The following is an 18088-nucleotide window of genomic DNA, read 5'->3' on the forward strand; positions in this document are numbered from 1 at the left end:
GTCTTACACATTTATTACTTACATTCCAGATCCCTATGGAACAAAAATGGTTTATCTGGTCATTCATGGACCATTACAGGAAACAGAAGGAGTGAGCAAAGCTTCAAACAGTATAGCAGAACACTGAAAAAGAATGTCTGATTGGTGTACTTACCCAAACTACTGAAAGCTGTAGTTTTTCAAAATATGTTTTGTTACTTTTAACTATGAATAGGCCTTATTTCACAAAATCTAACAGCATTCCTATACTTGAACATGCTTTCCTTTTTAAAATGGAGAGTTTTTATTTTTTAAAATTCTAAACCTCAATTAGAAAATAAGATACTCACAAGCATTCATTACTAGATCCCCACGAATTTCTGGTTTCCAGTCATCCCACGATGTCTCAAAGCCATCAGCGAAACGGATACAAAAATTTTTGAAGTGCCCTTTGCTAACTAGAGATTCTGAAGAACAAGCAGTGATGAGAGTACTTTCAATGGTTAATACTAGAGCAGAGCCAGTATCAAGGTCTCCAGTGTGATTAGACTGCAAAATTAAAGTAGAAAGAAGACAAAAGTTGACTTTGTTTTATAAATTTAAGAATCTTTCACAGATTAATAAGAATGAAAATTTAGAGAGGTTTAAGCCTAGAAATCCTCATTATGAAGCAGCTTAGAAAGATAGCTTTTGAAAATCTGTTATATGCATTTTTTTGTTACTTGCAAGGTTTCTGTTTTAGTCTTGGGAAGGACGCTCACTATGACAACCACCCCTAGTGTCTCTGGCCTTCCTAAGCTCTGTCCACCATGCCATTAAAAAAAGTACTATATTTCAATTCCTGAGAGACCAACATACCAATGTTGTCCACCTTCAAGAATAAAATTAACATTGTCTTATTAAACAGAATTCCAAAATATAAATTCATTCAACAACTGGCCACAGATTATTTAATGTAAATTATACCAGTAAAAATATAGACCTTTATATTTCATTTTTGTAACTATTATTTCTTGGTCAGATGGGTGTTTATAGCATTTTCTCACTCATAAACATATGCATGTACATATGTAATCCTAGAATTGAACTTAAATTATGAAGAGAACATTCTTACAAGTCTATGTACACACATAACATAGATGTTTTATTACATTCATTAACATTAATATTTATTACAGTCTACAAGCATTTTGAAATTCTCAGCCTCAGAAGCATTTTGACATTAGAGATGAGATTAATCAATACCACTCTTCTGTGTTCATTTTATAAACAAGTCTAATTGAAGATTTTCTTTGCTATAAAATATAAAGATTCTAAATACTAAGGTTACTTATAAGGGTAAAGTTAAGAGTTATCAAATGAGTGTAAACCTTACACTATTATAAAACATACCCTAGTGCTTCAGAGAATTCTCATGCAATTCAGATTATAGAAGAGTAATGGCTAAAGGAGTTTAATGATTGTTAGCTACTAGATTCAAGTTAGAAACTATTCTGAAGAATGTATAATACTGTATAATCACAGAAATAGTTAAGAGAAGTACATTGTTTGTAATCCTGAAATTAAAGGAATATGACTCAATTTTTTGTACCTGTGCAGTATTTGTGATAGGTAGGCAAATTCCCAGATCATTCACAGTCAGCTGGAGGAAAAGAGTCCCAAAAGCCTGAGCTGATGTTTGCTGAATACCAGGTAACATATCTACTACTTCCTTTGTAGCCATATGAATATCCTTATGTAAAGCCATCCGTTGTTCATTCCAATTATCATAAGCAGCCTTATAATTTAGCCAAAACAGCACAGCTTTTGAGAGTGAAGGGAAGGCAGACAGAAAATTAAAATCAATGATGCAAATGATTTACTATGATAAGTGATCCTCAACAGCTACAAAAAATCTAAAACTTACTCTCTAAAACTATAGCATAAGAATTGAAAGTAAGAGGATACAGTCAACAAATAAAACAATTAAACAGAAAGTAGGCAACTGTAAAAAGGTAGCAGAAAAATGAAAAGTCTGTTTCATTCATTCAGTGTTTGTATATGCCTATTATATGGAATAATGAATGCAAACAGAAATGTAGTTGACTTTGTGGGTAGAGCTTAAAGTTACTAATTTTTAAAATTTTCTCTAAAAATGAGAATTACATAATGTTATAAATGTACATTGAAAGGATCTGACTGACACAGAAAGATGACAGACATCTGAGTTTTTTAACAAGAAAGAAACCTTAAGGAAAACTCATTTTGTGGCAGTATATAAGAGAAGCCTAAAAAGATGATAAAGATGGAGGGGCCAGAGAAGTAGGAGGAAAATTAAGAATCTACCAAATGTAGAAAGTACTTTAAGGAGTGAGTCAAAGCTGATGATAGATTGGTAAAATGAGAGAAAACCATGTACACAGGATTTAGCAAAATAAAATGCAGTGCGGTCAAAAGGACAATTATCTTATAAACATATCACAAGACTCAGGCTGTTACCTACTGCAATCTTAAATAGTTTCAAAATTGGCTTCTCATTGCTTCTAAAATATAATATAAACATATTTACCCAGTCAATATTAATTTTATTCTATTTACCTGTTCAGCGTTCCTTTCTATTACTTTCTTTACTCAAAGCTGCTTCTATAATTTTCTTAGATCACTGTGCTCACTTTTCCATATTTGCTCTCATTTGGCAAATGTCTACTTAGTTCTTACTATATGCCAGGACTCTTCTAGGCCCTGGGATACAAAAGTAAGTAACAGATGCTCCATTCCTTGCCTCTTTAGTAAACTCCTAACACAAAGTTGAATCTGAAGAATTTGCTTCTCCTTTAAGAAGCACAGAAAGTTACAGACTCCCTCAGCTCCCAAAATGTACATATCAAACTCCATTTTGTAGTTTACTTTGACAACCTTCCTACTGGACTAGGTTCCTCAAGGGCAGAAATCCTATTGTCCATTTCTACTTCTAGACATTACACAACAAATATTCATAGAATAAATAAATAAACCTGTGCCCAAATGACAAAGGGATAGATTATCCTCCCAAAAAACCTTAATATTCAAATGAAAATTCAGACACTCCTATTTATCCATGTAGGAACTAAAATAACTTTGATAGGTAAAATGACTTCAAACTAAAGAAAATATGCAAGAATTTGGATTTGGATGCTAACAATTCAGATTTAAGAAACATTTTGCTGTCAAACATTTACACTGGTGAGCTAGAGTTGATTCATATTGAGCATTATCTAAGCATTTCCAAATCCTAAAGTTAGGGAGAGACCAAAATGGTGGATAGTCGATAGACCCCTAAACTCTGAGCTTTCACAAGTGTGAAAAAAACTTTCAAATTCATGGTAGCAAGGGCTAGGGAACCTGACTTCTCCACCAAATAAGATACTATCAATTCACAGGCAAACTAAAGTACAATGACTAACCTTTAAATTAGATTTTTATGGCACAAAACAGCTCCAGAGCCTGGGAGCTGCAACTGCTGGCTGCTGTGCCAGTCAGACAGCGGTTTCTCCTTTGTTTTTGTTCATTTTTCCTTTCTCCAACCAGCAAAAACACAACGCAGAGAATTGCAGGACAAGTTCTGAAACAATCTTGGTTGTCCTCGACCCACCAAATTCGCGGACACTGAATCTCTGATGCCACTTGCCTATAACCAGGCCTGCTGACTCCTGATACCATGAGAGAAACTACAACCCTTTTAGGGGAGCCTGCCACACCACCTGGTCTGGAGGAAACCACATGGTCCAGCACAGCTTCCAGGGAGATTGCACCCCTCATGAACAAAGCTGTTGGCCTATTAGATGGAAAGAAAATAACAGCACTGCTTGGTGGAGGAGGGGTGGTAAAGTCCACTATGTTATAAAGTGCTGAATTAATCTAACCTGTGTGGGAGAGGATGACCCAGCCTGCACAGCCTGGGGAAAATAAACACATTCAACCACCCTGGAGAAACAGGTAGCAAGTTGAAACTAACAGCCTTTCCAGACAAGAATGTTCACCAAACAGCTTGATTCCAGCTTCCAAGCTTGCCTAGCAGGCAGGAGGAGCTGGCGACTATTCATACATCAGATCCTCATGTGACAACTTCAGAGAACCCACTTATGCAAACAAGCTAACCCTAACTCCACCCCACCCCATACACACACCCAAGAAGAAGAGCTTGGGCTTAATCATCCTACATGGAAACTCCCCAGACATGTCTGGTAGAGAGAGGCAGCACCAAATACCACCCAGACCAGCATGTCAACCCTAAGGTGGGGCAGCACCCAGATAAGAAATTGGAGGGAAGCGCCCATTTGAACTCACAGGAAAGCTACTCTTCTCCATAACAAGGAGAAAATGTGGACAATAAATACATATACATATTATTTAAATTTTTTTTTACTTTTATATTAGGTTGAAATTTTAATTTGCTTAGCCTTCTCTTATTTCACATCCCTTTTTCTCCTGACTTTATTTCCTCTTTCTACTCTTCTTTTTCTTCCTTCCCTCCCCTTATCTTCCTTTCCTACCCCTCCTTTTACTCCCATTGTTTCTTTCTCCTCCACACAAACCACTCACCCAGTAGTTTACTACACCACCTTTACACATACTCCCATCCTTTCTATCCCAGTACAATCATTGACAATAACACCCTCAACCTCAACAACCTCACACACATTAGCCCCAACAGCCCATAGCTCCTCTACCCCTTGCCCAATCCCCGATCCTGTCTCCTCTTCTATCACTAATCACTTTAATTATCTAAATATCAATTTTTTATACAAACAATTGTTATTTCCCTAATACCCACTGTTTGTAGATAATATTGCCAAGTTTTTTTCTATTATTTAAGTAACTAATTTGGCATTGAATCCATGAATTTGTTAGTACTGAATTATACCTCCAGGTCAATAAACAAAAATGTGACAGCAACCTAGCTAACAACTAAACTAGCCAGAGAACAGAAATTGAGTTAAGGGAAAGAAAACAGGTAATTAAAACTCCTAACCAACTAATCAACAACAGATGAGCAAATCTCAAAATAGACACATGGGGAACAAAAGGAGGTAGAAAAAAAATGACTCTTCAAAAGATTATTAATCACACAATAGAGGATTTGGTAGACAGTGAAGGGGATGAATCATCAGTTGTTGAGGTCAGAAGAAGTATAAGGACTTTTAATGAGCTTAAAGAAGACATACAAAAACAGATCAATGAATCCCAGGAGTGCACAGATAAAAAACTGAGAAAGACACAGAAAAAAACAAATGAGTTCAAAGAGGATTTAAACAAACTTTGGAACAAAACGAAGGAAATTATAAAAAAAGAAGAAAGGAAGAAATTAAATAAAATAAAAAAGGCAATACAAGATGTAAAATAGAAGCTTAACAAAGACAAGGAAAAATATCAAAAAAAAAAAAAAAGAAAGAAAGAAAGAAAGAAAGAAAAGAACCAAACAGAAACCCTGGGAACATTAAGTTCCTTAAGTCAAATTTAAAAATACAGCTAAAAGCCATTCTTGCAGACTGGAACACAAAGAAGACAGAATTTCAGGACTTGAATACAAAACAGGTATTAAAGAAAAACAAAGGAATACTTAGAGAAAAGACTGAAGAGTTGTGAAAAGAATACACAAGAACCCTGCTACTCCATCAAAAGACCAAAACTATGAATTGTGGGCATCGAAGAAGGAAAAGAGGTACAAGTCAAAGGTACAGGAAAGATAATCAACAAAACAATAGCAGAAAACTTCCCTAATCTCAAGAAAGAGATGCCCATCCAGCTACAGGAATTCTCTAGGACACTAAACAAACCTGATAGAACCTCTTCATGGCATATTCTAGATAAAACAATTAACACAGAGAACAAAGAAAGAATGATGAAGGCTGTAACAGAGAAAATTAGTAACGTGTAAGGGGAAACCCATCAAAATAGTAGATTTTTCAATGGAAACCTTAAAAGCAAGAAGGGCATGGAGCAAGGTATTCTGAGCAATGAAAGAATACAATTTCAATCCTAGATATTCTACCCAACAAAGCTATCATTCAAAATTGAAGGAGGAATAAAACCTTTCATGATAACAGAACTAAAACAATACATGACTACTAAACAACCACTACAAAAGATTCTGAAAGGAATTTTACACACAGAAGAGGAAAATAAAAGTAGCCATGAAAAGATGGGAATTATAAACTCAAGAGAACAGCTGGTAAGAGTAGCACAGAATTGATTGCAAACACACAAACCCTTATATGAAAACAACTAAACGAAGGGAATCACTACATACCTCTCAATATTAAAACTAAAAACAACGGCCTCAACACCCCCATCAAAAGATGCCCATTGGCAAACAGGATTAAAAAGGAAGATCCAACGATTTTATGTTTACAAGTAACCCACCTTAGAGACTGAAACAACTGGATTAGGGTAAAACAGTAGAAAAATGTTTACTAAGCTAATGGCCCCTGAAAACAGGCAGAAGTAGCATTACTTTTATCAGATAAATTAGACTTCAAGCCTACTTAGTAAGAATTGACAAAGAAAGCCACTAAATACTAACAAAGGAGAAATACATCAAAAGGAAATAACAACTGTTAACTTCAACAGGCCCAAATCTCATGCACCCAACTTCATTAAATATACACTACTGGACATAAAAACACAGAAAGACCCCAACACAGTGATAGTGTGAATATTCAAATCAATACTCCTCTATCACCAACAGATAAGTCATCCTGTCAAAAATTTGTAAAAAAAAAAAAAAAAACTTTAGAACTGAATGACACCACAGATCAACTGGACCTGACAAATGTCTACAGAGTATTCAATGCTGCAACAGCAATAATATACATTCTTCTCAGCAGCCCATGGAATTTCTCCGAAATAGATCATATGTTTACATCACAAAGCAAGTATTAACAAATACAAAAAACCTGAAATAATCCTCTGTATAATGTCTGACCACAAAATAAAATTAGAACTCAAAAAGAAAACAGAAAATACTCAAACACCTGGAGACTGAACAATAATACATTGCTACATCATTAGTGGGTCACTGAAGAAATGAGGGAGGAAATCAAAAAGTTCCTGAAATTTAATGAAAATGAAAGTACAACCTACCAGAAATTATTGGACACAGCAAAGGCAATGCTAAGGGGAAAGTTTATAGCCAGGAATACATATATTAAAGACAAAACGTTTGAAATAAACAACCTAATGCTGCATCTCAAACTCCTAGAAAAACAAGTATAACCTAAACACAAAACTAGTGGAAGGAGAGAACTCATAAAAATAAGGGCCAAAAATCAATGAAATAAAGACCAAAAAAACCCATATAAAAAAATCAAGAAAACAAAAAGCTAGTTCTTTGAAAAGATAACTAAGATTGATAAAACTCTAGCAAATCTGACTAAAATGAGGAGGGAAAAGACCCAATTTTAAGAAACAAAAAAGGGAGATCGCAACACCACCAAGGAAAATTCAGGAAACCATTAGAGATTACTTTGAAAACTTATATTCAAATAAATTGGAAAATCAAGGAGAGATGGACAAGTTTCTAGACACATATGAACAAACAATATTGAACCAAGAAAAAAATAAATCACCTAAATAGATCTATAACAAGCAATGAAATTGAAGCAGTAATAAAGAGTCTCCCAAAAAATGAAAAGTCTAGGACCTGAGGGATTCACTGCTAAATTCTACTAGACCTTTAAAGAAGAACTAATACCAGCACTCCTCAATCTTTTCCATGAAATAGACAGGAAAATTCATGCTATGAATAATACTAATCCCAGAACTAGACAAGGACACAGCAAATAATGAGAATTACAATATAGCTCTTTAATGAACCTGAATGCTAAAATTCTCAATAAAATACTGTCAGAGTTCAGCAACGTATCAAAAAAATCATACTTCATGATCAAGTTTGGTTTTATCCCAGGGATGTAGGGATGGCTCAACATACACAAATCATTAAATGTAATACAGCATATGTAAGAAGCAAAAACAAAACTACATGATCTCAACACATGCAGAAGAGGCCTTCAAAAAAATTCAGCATGCTTTCATGATGAAAGCTGTGATTACACTAGGAAGAAAAGTAATGTTCCTCAGCATAGTAAACATTATATACAACAAACCCATAGCCACCATCATACTAAATGGGGAAAAATTAAAACCATTAGCTCAAAAGTCACAAAAAGAGACAAAATATCTACTTTCCATTCTTATTCAACATGGTCCTGGAATTCCTAGCAACAGCAGTAAGACAAGAAATAAAAGGAATTTAAACAGTACAGGAAGAAGTCAAACTATCCCTATTTGCAGAAGACATGATTTTATACCTAAAAGACCCTAAACACTTAACCAGAAAACTCCTAGACATAATAAATACCTTCAGCAAAGCAATAGGATACAAAATCAATTATCAAAATCAGTAGCCTTCCTGTATACCAACAATAAACAGACTGAGAAAGAATATATGAAAATAATTCCATTTACAAATAGCTTCAAAAAATAAAATATCTGGGAATAAACATAACAAGGGATGTGAAAAATATCTATTATGAAAACTATAAACCACTGAAGAATGAAGTCAAAGAAGACAAGATGGAAAGACCTCCCATACTGGTGGATCAGTAGAATTAATATTGTAAAAATGGCTATTACCAAAAGCAATCTACATATTCAATGGATTTCAAATGAAAAGCCCAATGACATTTATCACAGAATTTGAAAAATCAACCCTGAATTCATATGAAGGCACAAAAGACCTCACATAGCCAAGGCAATACTGAGCAAAAAGAGGAATGATAGAGGTATCACAATTCCTGACTTCATACTATACTACAGAGCCATAGCAATAAAAACAGCATGGTACTAACACAAAAATAGAAATGAAGATCAATGGAACAGTAAACCCAGAGATAAATCCATACAGCTATGCCCACCTGGTTTTCAACAAAGGCAGCCAAAATAAAGATGGAAAAAAGACAGCTCTACAACAAATATTGCTAGGAAAACTGGGTATGTTTATGCAGAAAACTGAACCAAGATCGATGTCTTACCCTATACAAACATCAACTCAAAGTGGATTAAGGACCTTAATATAAGGCCTAAAACATTGAAAAACTACAGGAAGTAGGAGAAAATACAATGGATCCCATATAGGCATAGACAATGACTTCCTTAAAAGAGCTCCAATGGCTTCCCAAATAAGAGAAAAGGATGGACAAATGGACTGCATCAAATAAAAAGCTTCTGCACTACAAAAGAAACAGTCACTAGATTTAGGAGACTGCCCATAGGATGACAGAAAATTTTTGTGAGGTATTCATCTGATAAAGGATTAATATCCAGAATCCGTAAGGAACTAAAAAATCTAAACCCCCAAAGAATCACCGTCCCAATGAAGAAATGGGCACATGAATAAATAGGGAATTTTTAAAAGAAGAGATACATATAGCTAATAAACACATAAAGAAGTCCTCCCCTGGCCATAAAAGAAATGCAAATCTAAAGTACACGAAGATTTCATGTCACGCCAGTTAGAATGGCTACTTTTAAGAACACAACAACAAATGTTGGCAAGGATGCAGCAAAATAGAAACCCTTGGGGGGGAGGGTTGGGGGGGAATGTAAATTAGCATAACCATTATGGAAAGCAATATGGAGATTCCTTAAAAAACTAAAAGTAGAACTGTCATATAATTCAGTGATACCGCTCCTGGGCATATCTCTAAGGAATGTAAGTCAGGATATAATAGAGACACCTGCACACCATTGTTTATTGTAGCACTGTTCACAAAAGCCATGCTATGGAAACAAGCCAGTTGCCCTACAGCTGATGAATGGATTAGGAAAATATGATATATATATACACACACAGACACACACACACATATATGTATGTATGTAGATATGTACATAAGTCTATATGCATGCACACACACACACTGGAATTTTATTTAACCACAAGGAAAAAGGAAACTAGGTGGTCTGAAGGTAAATTAACACAAATGGAGGACATAATGTTAAGAGAAGCCAGGTTCAGAAAGAAAAAGGCCACGTTTGTATAGAACCAAACGATAAATACACAAAAACAAACATGATCATTTAGAAAGTTATATGTAAAATATGTTTGCAACAGTGGACCTACTCTATGCAACTTAGGAGAGGAAGAAAAGGAAAAGAGAATGATAGTGATTCAACAATATCGAAATAAATTACACCTGTGCAGATAGAGAATATAATGGTATGTACTGAAAGCTGCTGAATAACAGGAGGTGGGAGGGAAGCCATAAGGGAGAGTATTGGAAGGGGTTGAACTGACCAAGGTAAAACGACTAACACCAATAATATTTAGAGAAACTCCTTTGAACACTGAGTTTGGAATTAATAAAAGACAGGACCGTATAATAGTTATAGTGTATGTGGGGGGGTGTACTTGTGGGAAGGGGGAGGTTGAATGGAAGAGATGAAGGTAAGGGAATATGGTTGATAGGCTTCATATACACTATGAAATAAAACAATGAAACCTCTTGAAATTGCTTTAAGTGGGGCGAGGAGGGGGTCAAGGGGTAAAGCTGATAGGGGCACCTAACACATCCATAAGGTAAGCCTATTCGGAATTGTCATAGCAAATCCCCCCTGTAGAACAAATGTATCCTAGTAAAAATGGAAAAAAAATTTTAAAATAAAAAACCCTAAAGATAGTAATGACTAGTTTACTCTTACCTCTATCAAAGGCCACAGGCTGTGCATAAACAATTGGCCTATTCAAGGTAATGAGCACAGCTTCTCTATCTGAAGAACCACTGATTTCTTCTCGAAGAGCATTCCTTAATCCAATTCTAGTTTTAAAATAAGCAACTTGATGAAAATCTGAGCCAGCTTCCTCATAAACCTAAAATAAAATTTAAAGCACAGTAACATAAAAAATGGAAAATGCTTAATAAAAAAAGTAAGCATTGTTAAGAGCACTGTTCACCAAACAACCACAGTGCATTTTTCTCAATTTCAACTGTTAACAAAACATTCCTTATATACTATACCATAAATACTTCAAATTATTACAAAATATGAACTTCCATGTATGACATAAATATGGACCTAGGAACATGGCTCAGTGGGAGAACATTTGACAAGCACATGTAAGCCGCCTCTGGGTTCAATCCCCAGCAGAGTTAAATATGGTGATATATTAAATATTTCAAAACATGTTTTCATTTGAAAAAATTATGCTTGCTGGAGATAACAAGAAATTCCTATTAATTTTTTCTCCACAGAACCTTTAATATAGCTACTCAATTTTTCAACCGTGACTGGTATTTTTTAAATTGGTTCTTCAAATCAGAAAAGGTTGATTAAAATCTACATACATTTTAGCAAATTATAAACCAAACCACCAAAAAAAAAATCCCCAATGAGAAAAGAGCCAAAGCTAATTTTATAAAACTGTTACATGTTTAACATTATTGTACATAAAACTTGCAAATATTCTGCAGAGAAGCCATAAACCTAATAACATGCTAGGTACTGACTGATGTGAGCACATGGCATTGAAATAATTTTGAACAAATTTTAAAAAATACAAAAAATATTTATGAAGATAGTAGGTTAACTTTCATATGCTTGATCTTGCACTAAATTATGTTAACACATAAATGGGATACATGAAATTAAAAAGCTTCTGCCTAACAAAGGAAACAGTCACTAAACTGAAGACACAGTCCTCAGAATGGGAGAAAATCTTTGCCAGCTATATAGCTGACAAGGGATTAATAACCAGAATTTATAAAGAGCTCAAAAACAAAACCTCCCAACAAATCAATGACTCAATGAAGAAATGGGCAAATGAACTAAACAGAAGTTTTTCAAAAAAGAAGTGCAAGTGGGCCAAAATCACATGAAGAAAGTCTCAACATCCTAGTCATAAAGGAAATGCAAATCAAAACCACATTAAAATTTCACCTCGCTCCTATTAGAATGGCAAACATTATGAACACAAACCACAACGAATATTGGCAAGGATGCAGGGAAAAAGAAACTCATGTAAACAGCTGATGGGAATGTAAATTAGCACAACCACTATGGAAAGCAGTATGGAAGTTCCTCAAAAATCTAAAAACAGAACTACAATATGATCTAGGGATCCCACACCTGGGCATATATCTAAAGGAATGTAAATACAGATACAATAAATATACTTGGACACCCATGTTTGTTGCAACATAATTTACAGTAGCCAAGTTATGGAAAAAGACCAACTGTTCTACAAATGATAAAAAAAATAAGAAAATGTGATATCTATATATGTGTGTTTTATGTATATGTTTATATACATATACATACACACACACAGTGGAATTTTATTCAGCCACAAAGAGAATGAAATTATGTCATTTGCAGGTAAATGGATGGAAATGGATATCATCATATTAAGTGACATAAGCCAGGTTCAGAAAGATAAAGATTTTATATTGTCTCTCATATGTAGAAGACAGATCCAAATGATAGACATATACACAAATACAAGCATTAATATATATGTATATATATGTGTAAATATATGCATAAACACATACATACATACAGGACATGTACCAATAGTTGGATTGTTTGAGGACACTAAGGGGAGGAGAGATAGGAAAACAGAATGATCAAGAGCATACAAAACTGAAATAAACTGCATCTGTGTAGTAACAAGTCCCAAAATAAACCACACAATGAAAATTGCTGAACATGGGGTAGGAGGCAAAGAGTAAGGAGTTGTAACAAAAGAGGTTAGATGATCAAAGTATAATATATTCACAGGTGAAATACCAAAGGAAAATCCCTTTAAGCAATGAACATACATTTAAAACAATAAAGGACAGGAATGCAAAACAGATCATCTTAGGGGGAGGATACTAGTGAGAAGGGGAGGATGAATGACAACAGTAAAGGAGAGTGAATGTGGTTGATCAGCTATGTATGTGTACAAAGATGAATTCGGTTGAAATCTGTTGAAGTCAGTCATTTTAAGAAGGGTGTAGGTGGATTTGGAAGAATAATAGTGGGGATGAACCTAACTGGGGTATACTGTACACATGTATGCAAATGTCACAGCCAAAACCCTCTCTATATAACTATCGTATACTTAAAAAAAAAAAAAGAGTTAAAATGTTGTCATAAAACACAATGAAAGGCTAAGTAAAATTTTCAAGGCCTTCTTTTAAAAAAAAATTTTATTACGATATATTCACTGTGCAGGGGGATTCACTGTGACAATTCCAAATAGGCTTTTTTATTGACAGATCATACCCACTGTCTCTCCCCCTCAACTCCCTCCCCACCCCACTGAAAACAACTGCAAGAGGTTTCTTCTATTTCATGTAAGTATATGAAGTCCATCAATCATATTCCCTTACCTTAATCTCCTTCATTCAACCTCCCACTTCCACAGGGGGAAGTACTCCCTCATGCACTCTGTACCTGTTTTATAGTCCTGTCTTTCATTATTAATATTTAAGTCGATAAAGGTGTTTCTCAATGTATGCCCACTGTGAGTATACTTTACTTTTGTCCATTCAATCCCTTCCATTACTTTCCTCTAACCCTTTACCTCCCACCCTCACCCCCATTTTTTAATAGCTTTCAATACATATCCTTATATCCTCTTATCATTCACAGATGTTCATTTATGATATTGTTACGCTCTACCATTCTCTTTTCCTTTCCCTCCTTCCCTGAGTTCCACAGAGTAGTTCCACCATTACAAACATGCTCTACATATGAGTTTGTATATCATGATATATCATCATGTTTGGTTTTGTGTATATCTTTTGGATTTATCTTCCACATATGAGAGAAAACATGCTGCCTTTGTCTTTCTGAGCCTCAATACTTCACTTAACATGATGTCCTACAACTGCATTCATTTACCTTCAAACTACATGTTGTTGTTATTCTTTATGGCTGAGTAATATACCATTGTGCATGTATATTTTTGATCCATTTATGAGTTGCAGGGTATCTGGGTTGTTTCCATAGCTTGGCTATTGTGAATACTGCTGCAATGCACATCAGGTGTCTCTATTTTATCCTGACTTACATTCCTTTGGGTAAATGCCCAGAAATGGTATCACTGGGTCATATGGCAGTTCAACTTTCAGTTTTTTGAGGAATCTCCATAATGCTTTCCATAATGGTTGTACTAATTTACATTCTCACCAACATTGTATAAGGGTTCCTGTTTTGCAGCATCCTGGCTAGCATTTGTTGTTTTTCTCTTGAATGTGACCATTCTAACTGGAGTGAGATGAAATCCTGATATAGTACTTTAGATGTGTACCTTTTTTTATAGCTAGGGAAGTTGAACATTTCTTCACATATTTATTAGCCATTGGTACCTCTTCTTTTGAAAATCCCCTATTCAATTAATGTGCCCATTTCTTCATTAGGATGTTGATTCTTTGAGGGTTGAGTTTTTTGAGTTCCCTGTAGATTGTGGATATTAGATCCTTATCAGATGAATAGTTGGCAAAGCTTTTCTCTCAATCTGTGTGCTCTCGAGTCTAGTGACTGCTTCTTTGAGTTCTATTTAGGAAATCCTTCCCTAAGCCTATATGTTCCAGTGTATTAACTACTCCTTCCTGTAGTTGATTCAAAATTTCAGACCTTTTATTAAGGACTCTGATCCACTTTGAGTTGATTTTGGTACAGAGTGACAGACAGGGATCTAGTTCCAGTGTTACACTTGTGGATATCCAGTTTTACCAGCAACATCTGTTGAAGAAACTGTCTTCTCTATTGTATGTTTTGGCCTCCTTTTTTGAAGATCAGTTGGCTTTAGCTGCATGGGTTTACCTCTGGGTCTTCTATTCGAATCCATTGTTTTTCATATCTCTTTTTGTGGCAATACCATGCTGTCTTTATTATTATGGCTCTGTAGTATAGTGTGAAGTCAGAAATTCTGATACCTACAAGCATTGGACTTTTTGCTCAGGATTGCTTTGGCTATTCGAGGTCTTTGTGTTTCCGTAAGTATTTTAGGATTGATTTTTCTATCTCTGTGAAGAATGTCATTGGAATTTTGATAGTGATTGCACTGAACATGTAGATTGCTTTTGGTAGCATGGCTATTTTCACAACATTGATTCTACCAACCCATGAGCATGGGAGATCTTTCCATCTTCTTATGTCTTTTTCAATTTCTATCTTCAGTGGTTTATAGTTTTCATGGAAAAGGTCTTTGGTTTCCTTTCTTAAATTTATTCCGAGGTACTTTATTCTTTTTAAGGCTATTGTAAATGGGACTGTTTCCCCTGATTTCTTTCTCGGTCTGTTCACTGTTGGTATATAGGAAGGTTACTGATTTCTGTATATTAATCTTGTATTCTACTACTTTGTCAAGTCCTTCATAAAGGAGTTTTCATTAGAATTTACAGTGATAAATGCCAAGAACTTAAATGATTTTTTAAAATATAGTAATATAGGAGTCTCTACTCCTGTTTCTTGCATGGGGGCAGGAAGTTTCTCTGTTTTTTCCCTTTCCTCCCTAGTTTTATCTTCTTATACTAAGTTTCTTTCTTAATAAACTGTACAATTATTTTTACGACAAAAAATATAATAATACATAAGTGAAAGTCATTCATAATGGTATGCGACACTGAAAAGCCACAGTTGTAACATCATTATATTCTGCACATACCTGATGCTTGACAATTTGACCTAATGCCAGATTTAAATCCACTTGGCATTTACCAAATAGTTTCAGGTAGCTGCTACTTCCTGGTGAAGCTTTGGTTTGAAGTCGGTTAGAAAGTTCCAGCGCTATCAACCCAGTTTCAAATCTCACAGCTCTCATTGATGGGGTTGTGGCTGTTACTTGAATACCCTGCATATTGTATTATGAGCGGGAAAAGAAACATTAATAAGTAATATAGACTCACTTAAACACAATCTATCTACATAAAAGAAGAAGAAGTCATGTTTTAAAATATGTATAGGATTTCCACCAAAGAAGCTGATAAGACTGGCCACAGTCTGTAATTTCTCATATTAGTAGGAGTTTTTTATCTATTAAATTTGATGCTAGTATTTTCCATTTAAAATGTAGAATATTCATGAATTAAATGCATTCATTATAAGTCAGTAACAGTTTGATAAGAATGACTTTTTACTTTCAAGAATACTAATATTTTAACTATTAGAAATGTTAAGTTTTCAATTGAAGTGTTTTGTTTTGTTTTATAATAGGGACGAAACCCTTAAGTGTTGTACCAATGAGCTATACCCTGAGGCCCTAAAATATTATTATTTTTAATTGGACAACATACAAAATATTTCTTGCAAAGGAAATTATGAAATCAGTAATTGGACATATCAAATTATCATCAGAAGAGAGTAGGAAAGCAAATTGTTACAACTATATAACATACAATTCAGTAGTTCACAAAGATAAAGTTGATCTAAATATTCTGAGATGGAAATATATCTGAAGTTTTTCAAAATGCATGCAATACATAAAAGTACTAACAGTGGGACTGGAGATATAGCTTAGTGGTAGACTGCTAGCCTCAGAGTGAGACCTTGGGTTCAATCCCCAAAACAGCCAAAAGACAAATGAAAAGAAAATACTAATAGAAAAAAAAGCCCTAAAATATTCAAATTACTATTAAAGTTTTTATACTTATGTAGTTGTGATTAGCTTATTTTTATTTTCCATTCTATAATTTATATATCACATAAATTTTCTAGGACAAGTATATATTAATTAGAAAATACTTCTAAACGTATCATTATTATTTAAATGTTACCTTAAACTGTAAGTTCAGGGAATAGAGGAGAATTTTAGGCTTATCGCCATCTGTTGTTCCATCATGCTCATTCCAGAGAGGAATAGGCTGCTCTCCACCTATAACAGGTTAAATAACTGAGGGTCTGGGTACTTACTTTTCAAGGAAAAAATGTAATTATTTTGTGCATGAAAAAGACACTCGAATTAAAACAGTTTTTTTTTTTCTTTAAATTTTGAGAAAGGGTTCACTATGTAGCCCAGGCTAACCTCAACCATGTAATTCTCCTGTCTCAGCCTCCCAAGGCTACCATTATGGATATATGTCACCATGTGTGACAAAAGCAGGTTTTTTTTTTTTTGTAAGCACAACCTTCAACTGCAATCTTTAGCCAACTTACATTTCACTGGGACAGATAAATAAAAAACAGGTAATTGTCAATATATGGACACTCACTAAGAACATTTTATAAATAATTAATATTACGCATGATTTAACCAAATATGTGATTATATATCTCAGAACATATATTCAAGGCAAAAATGTAAACTGATTAATGTCTTCAATCAACAATGTGAACTTTTTAGATGTACTGCAAAAAAAAAAGAATGAAAGAAAACATAAAGGTGGAGAAATGAAAACGGTAATATGGGCTGATAATAAAGAGTGATAGCAAGCATTCATCCAGTATATTAAAAAATACTGGTGGCAGAGGATTTTGGTCATAAAATTTCTATTAAAAGTGCATTTTTTGCCCATAAAATATGGTATTCTAATATTTTATGCTATAACTTCTATTTCTACTTTCTTTTTTTGATTTGAAAACTTTAATGCAAGCTTATCTTTCAAATATTCCATCTTAAAATGATTAATTTCTTTGTATCTATGTTGAGTTTAACATCATCGCAGGGACTCAATAGGTGAGATGTGATTTTTTTTTTATTATGGACCTCAAAATGTATCACAGGAACTAAGAATCAAACAGACATAGAGCAGGTTTTGTGTTTTTCTTTTTTAAACAGAAATTAACCTCCTCTGGGTTCTTGAAATTTAAAACTAATGGTCAAAATCTGTTCAATAAGTACTATGTTAAAATACAAATTTTTTTCATGAGAACTACAAAAGAAGAAACAGGGAAAAATTTATAGAAAGAAGTCATAATCAACAGAAGGTACTTTCTAGGTAAGAACAAGACATAAAATTTGACTAAAACAAAAAAACTATGTACATAAAGATGAATAAACACACAGGAAAGAAAGAAGGAATAATATGGATGAAGAGACAGGAACAGATATATTCAGGATTATGGATCAATAATGCCAGAACATTAGTTAATAGATTAGCAT

At 34.2% G+C, this 18088-nt stretch overlaps 1 protein-coding gene across 14 annotated transcripts in view; it reads right to left on the reverse strand.

The window, feature by feature from the left end:
• The window catches only part of Bltp1 (bridge-like lipid transfer protein family member 1), a 230242-nt gene that overhangs the window by 52782 nt on the left and 159372 nt on the right, over positions 1–18088 (reverse strand). For all 14 annotated transcript variants that reach the window (XM_074041667.1, XM_074041672.1, XM_074041678.1 and 11 more), the window contains 5 exons: positions 16764–16861; positions 15656–15841; positions 10699–10867; positions 1571–1782; positions 330–528 (listed from right to left, as the gene is read on the reverse strand). In XM_074041667.1, the coding sequence (XP_073897768.1) occupies positions 330–528; positions 1571–1782; positions 10699–10867; positions 15656–15841; positions 16764–16861 (864 nt within the window). The remainder of the gene's footprint in view (positions 1–329; positions 529–1570; positions 1783–10698; positions 10868–15655; positions 15842–16763; positions 16862–18088) is intronic.

This window comes from Castor canadensis, chromosome 9 (assembly GCF_047511655.1).
Source record: "Castor canadensis chromosome 9, mCasCan1.hap1v2, whole genome shotgun sequence".
NCBI lineage: Eukaryota > Metazoa > Chordata > Mammalia > Rodentia > Castoridae > Castor > Castor canadensis.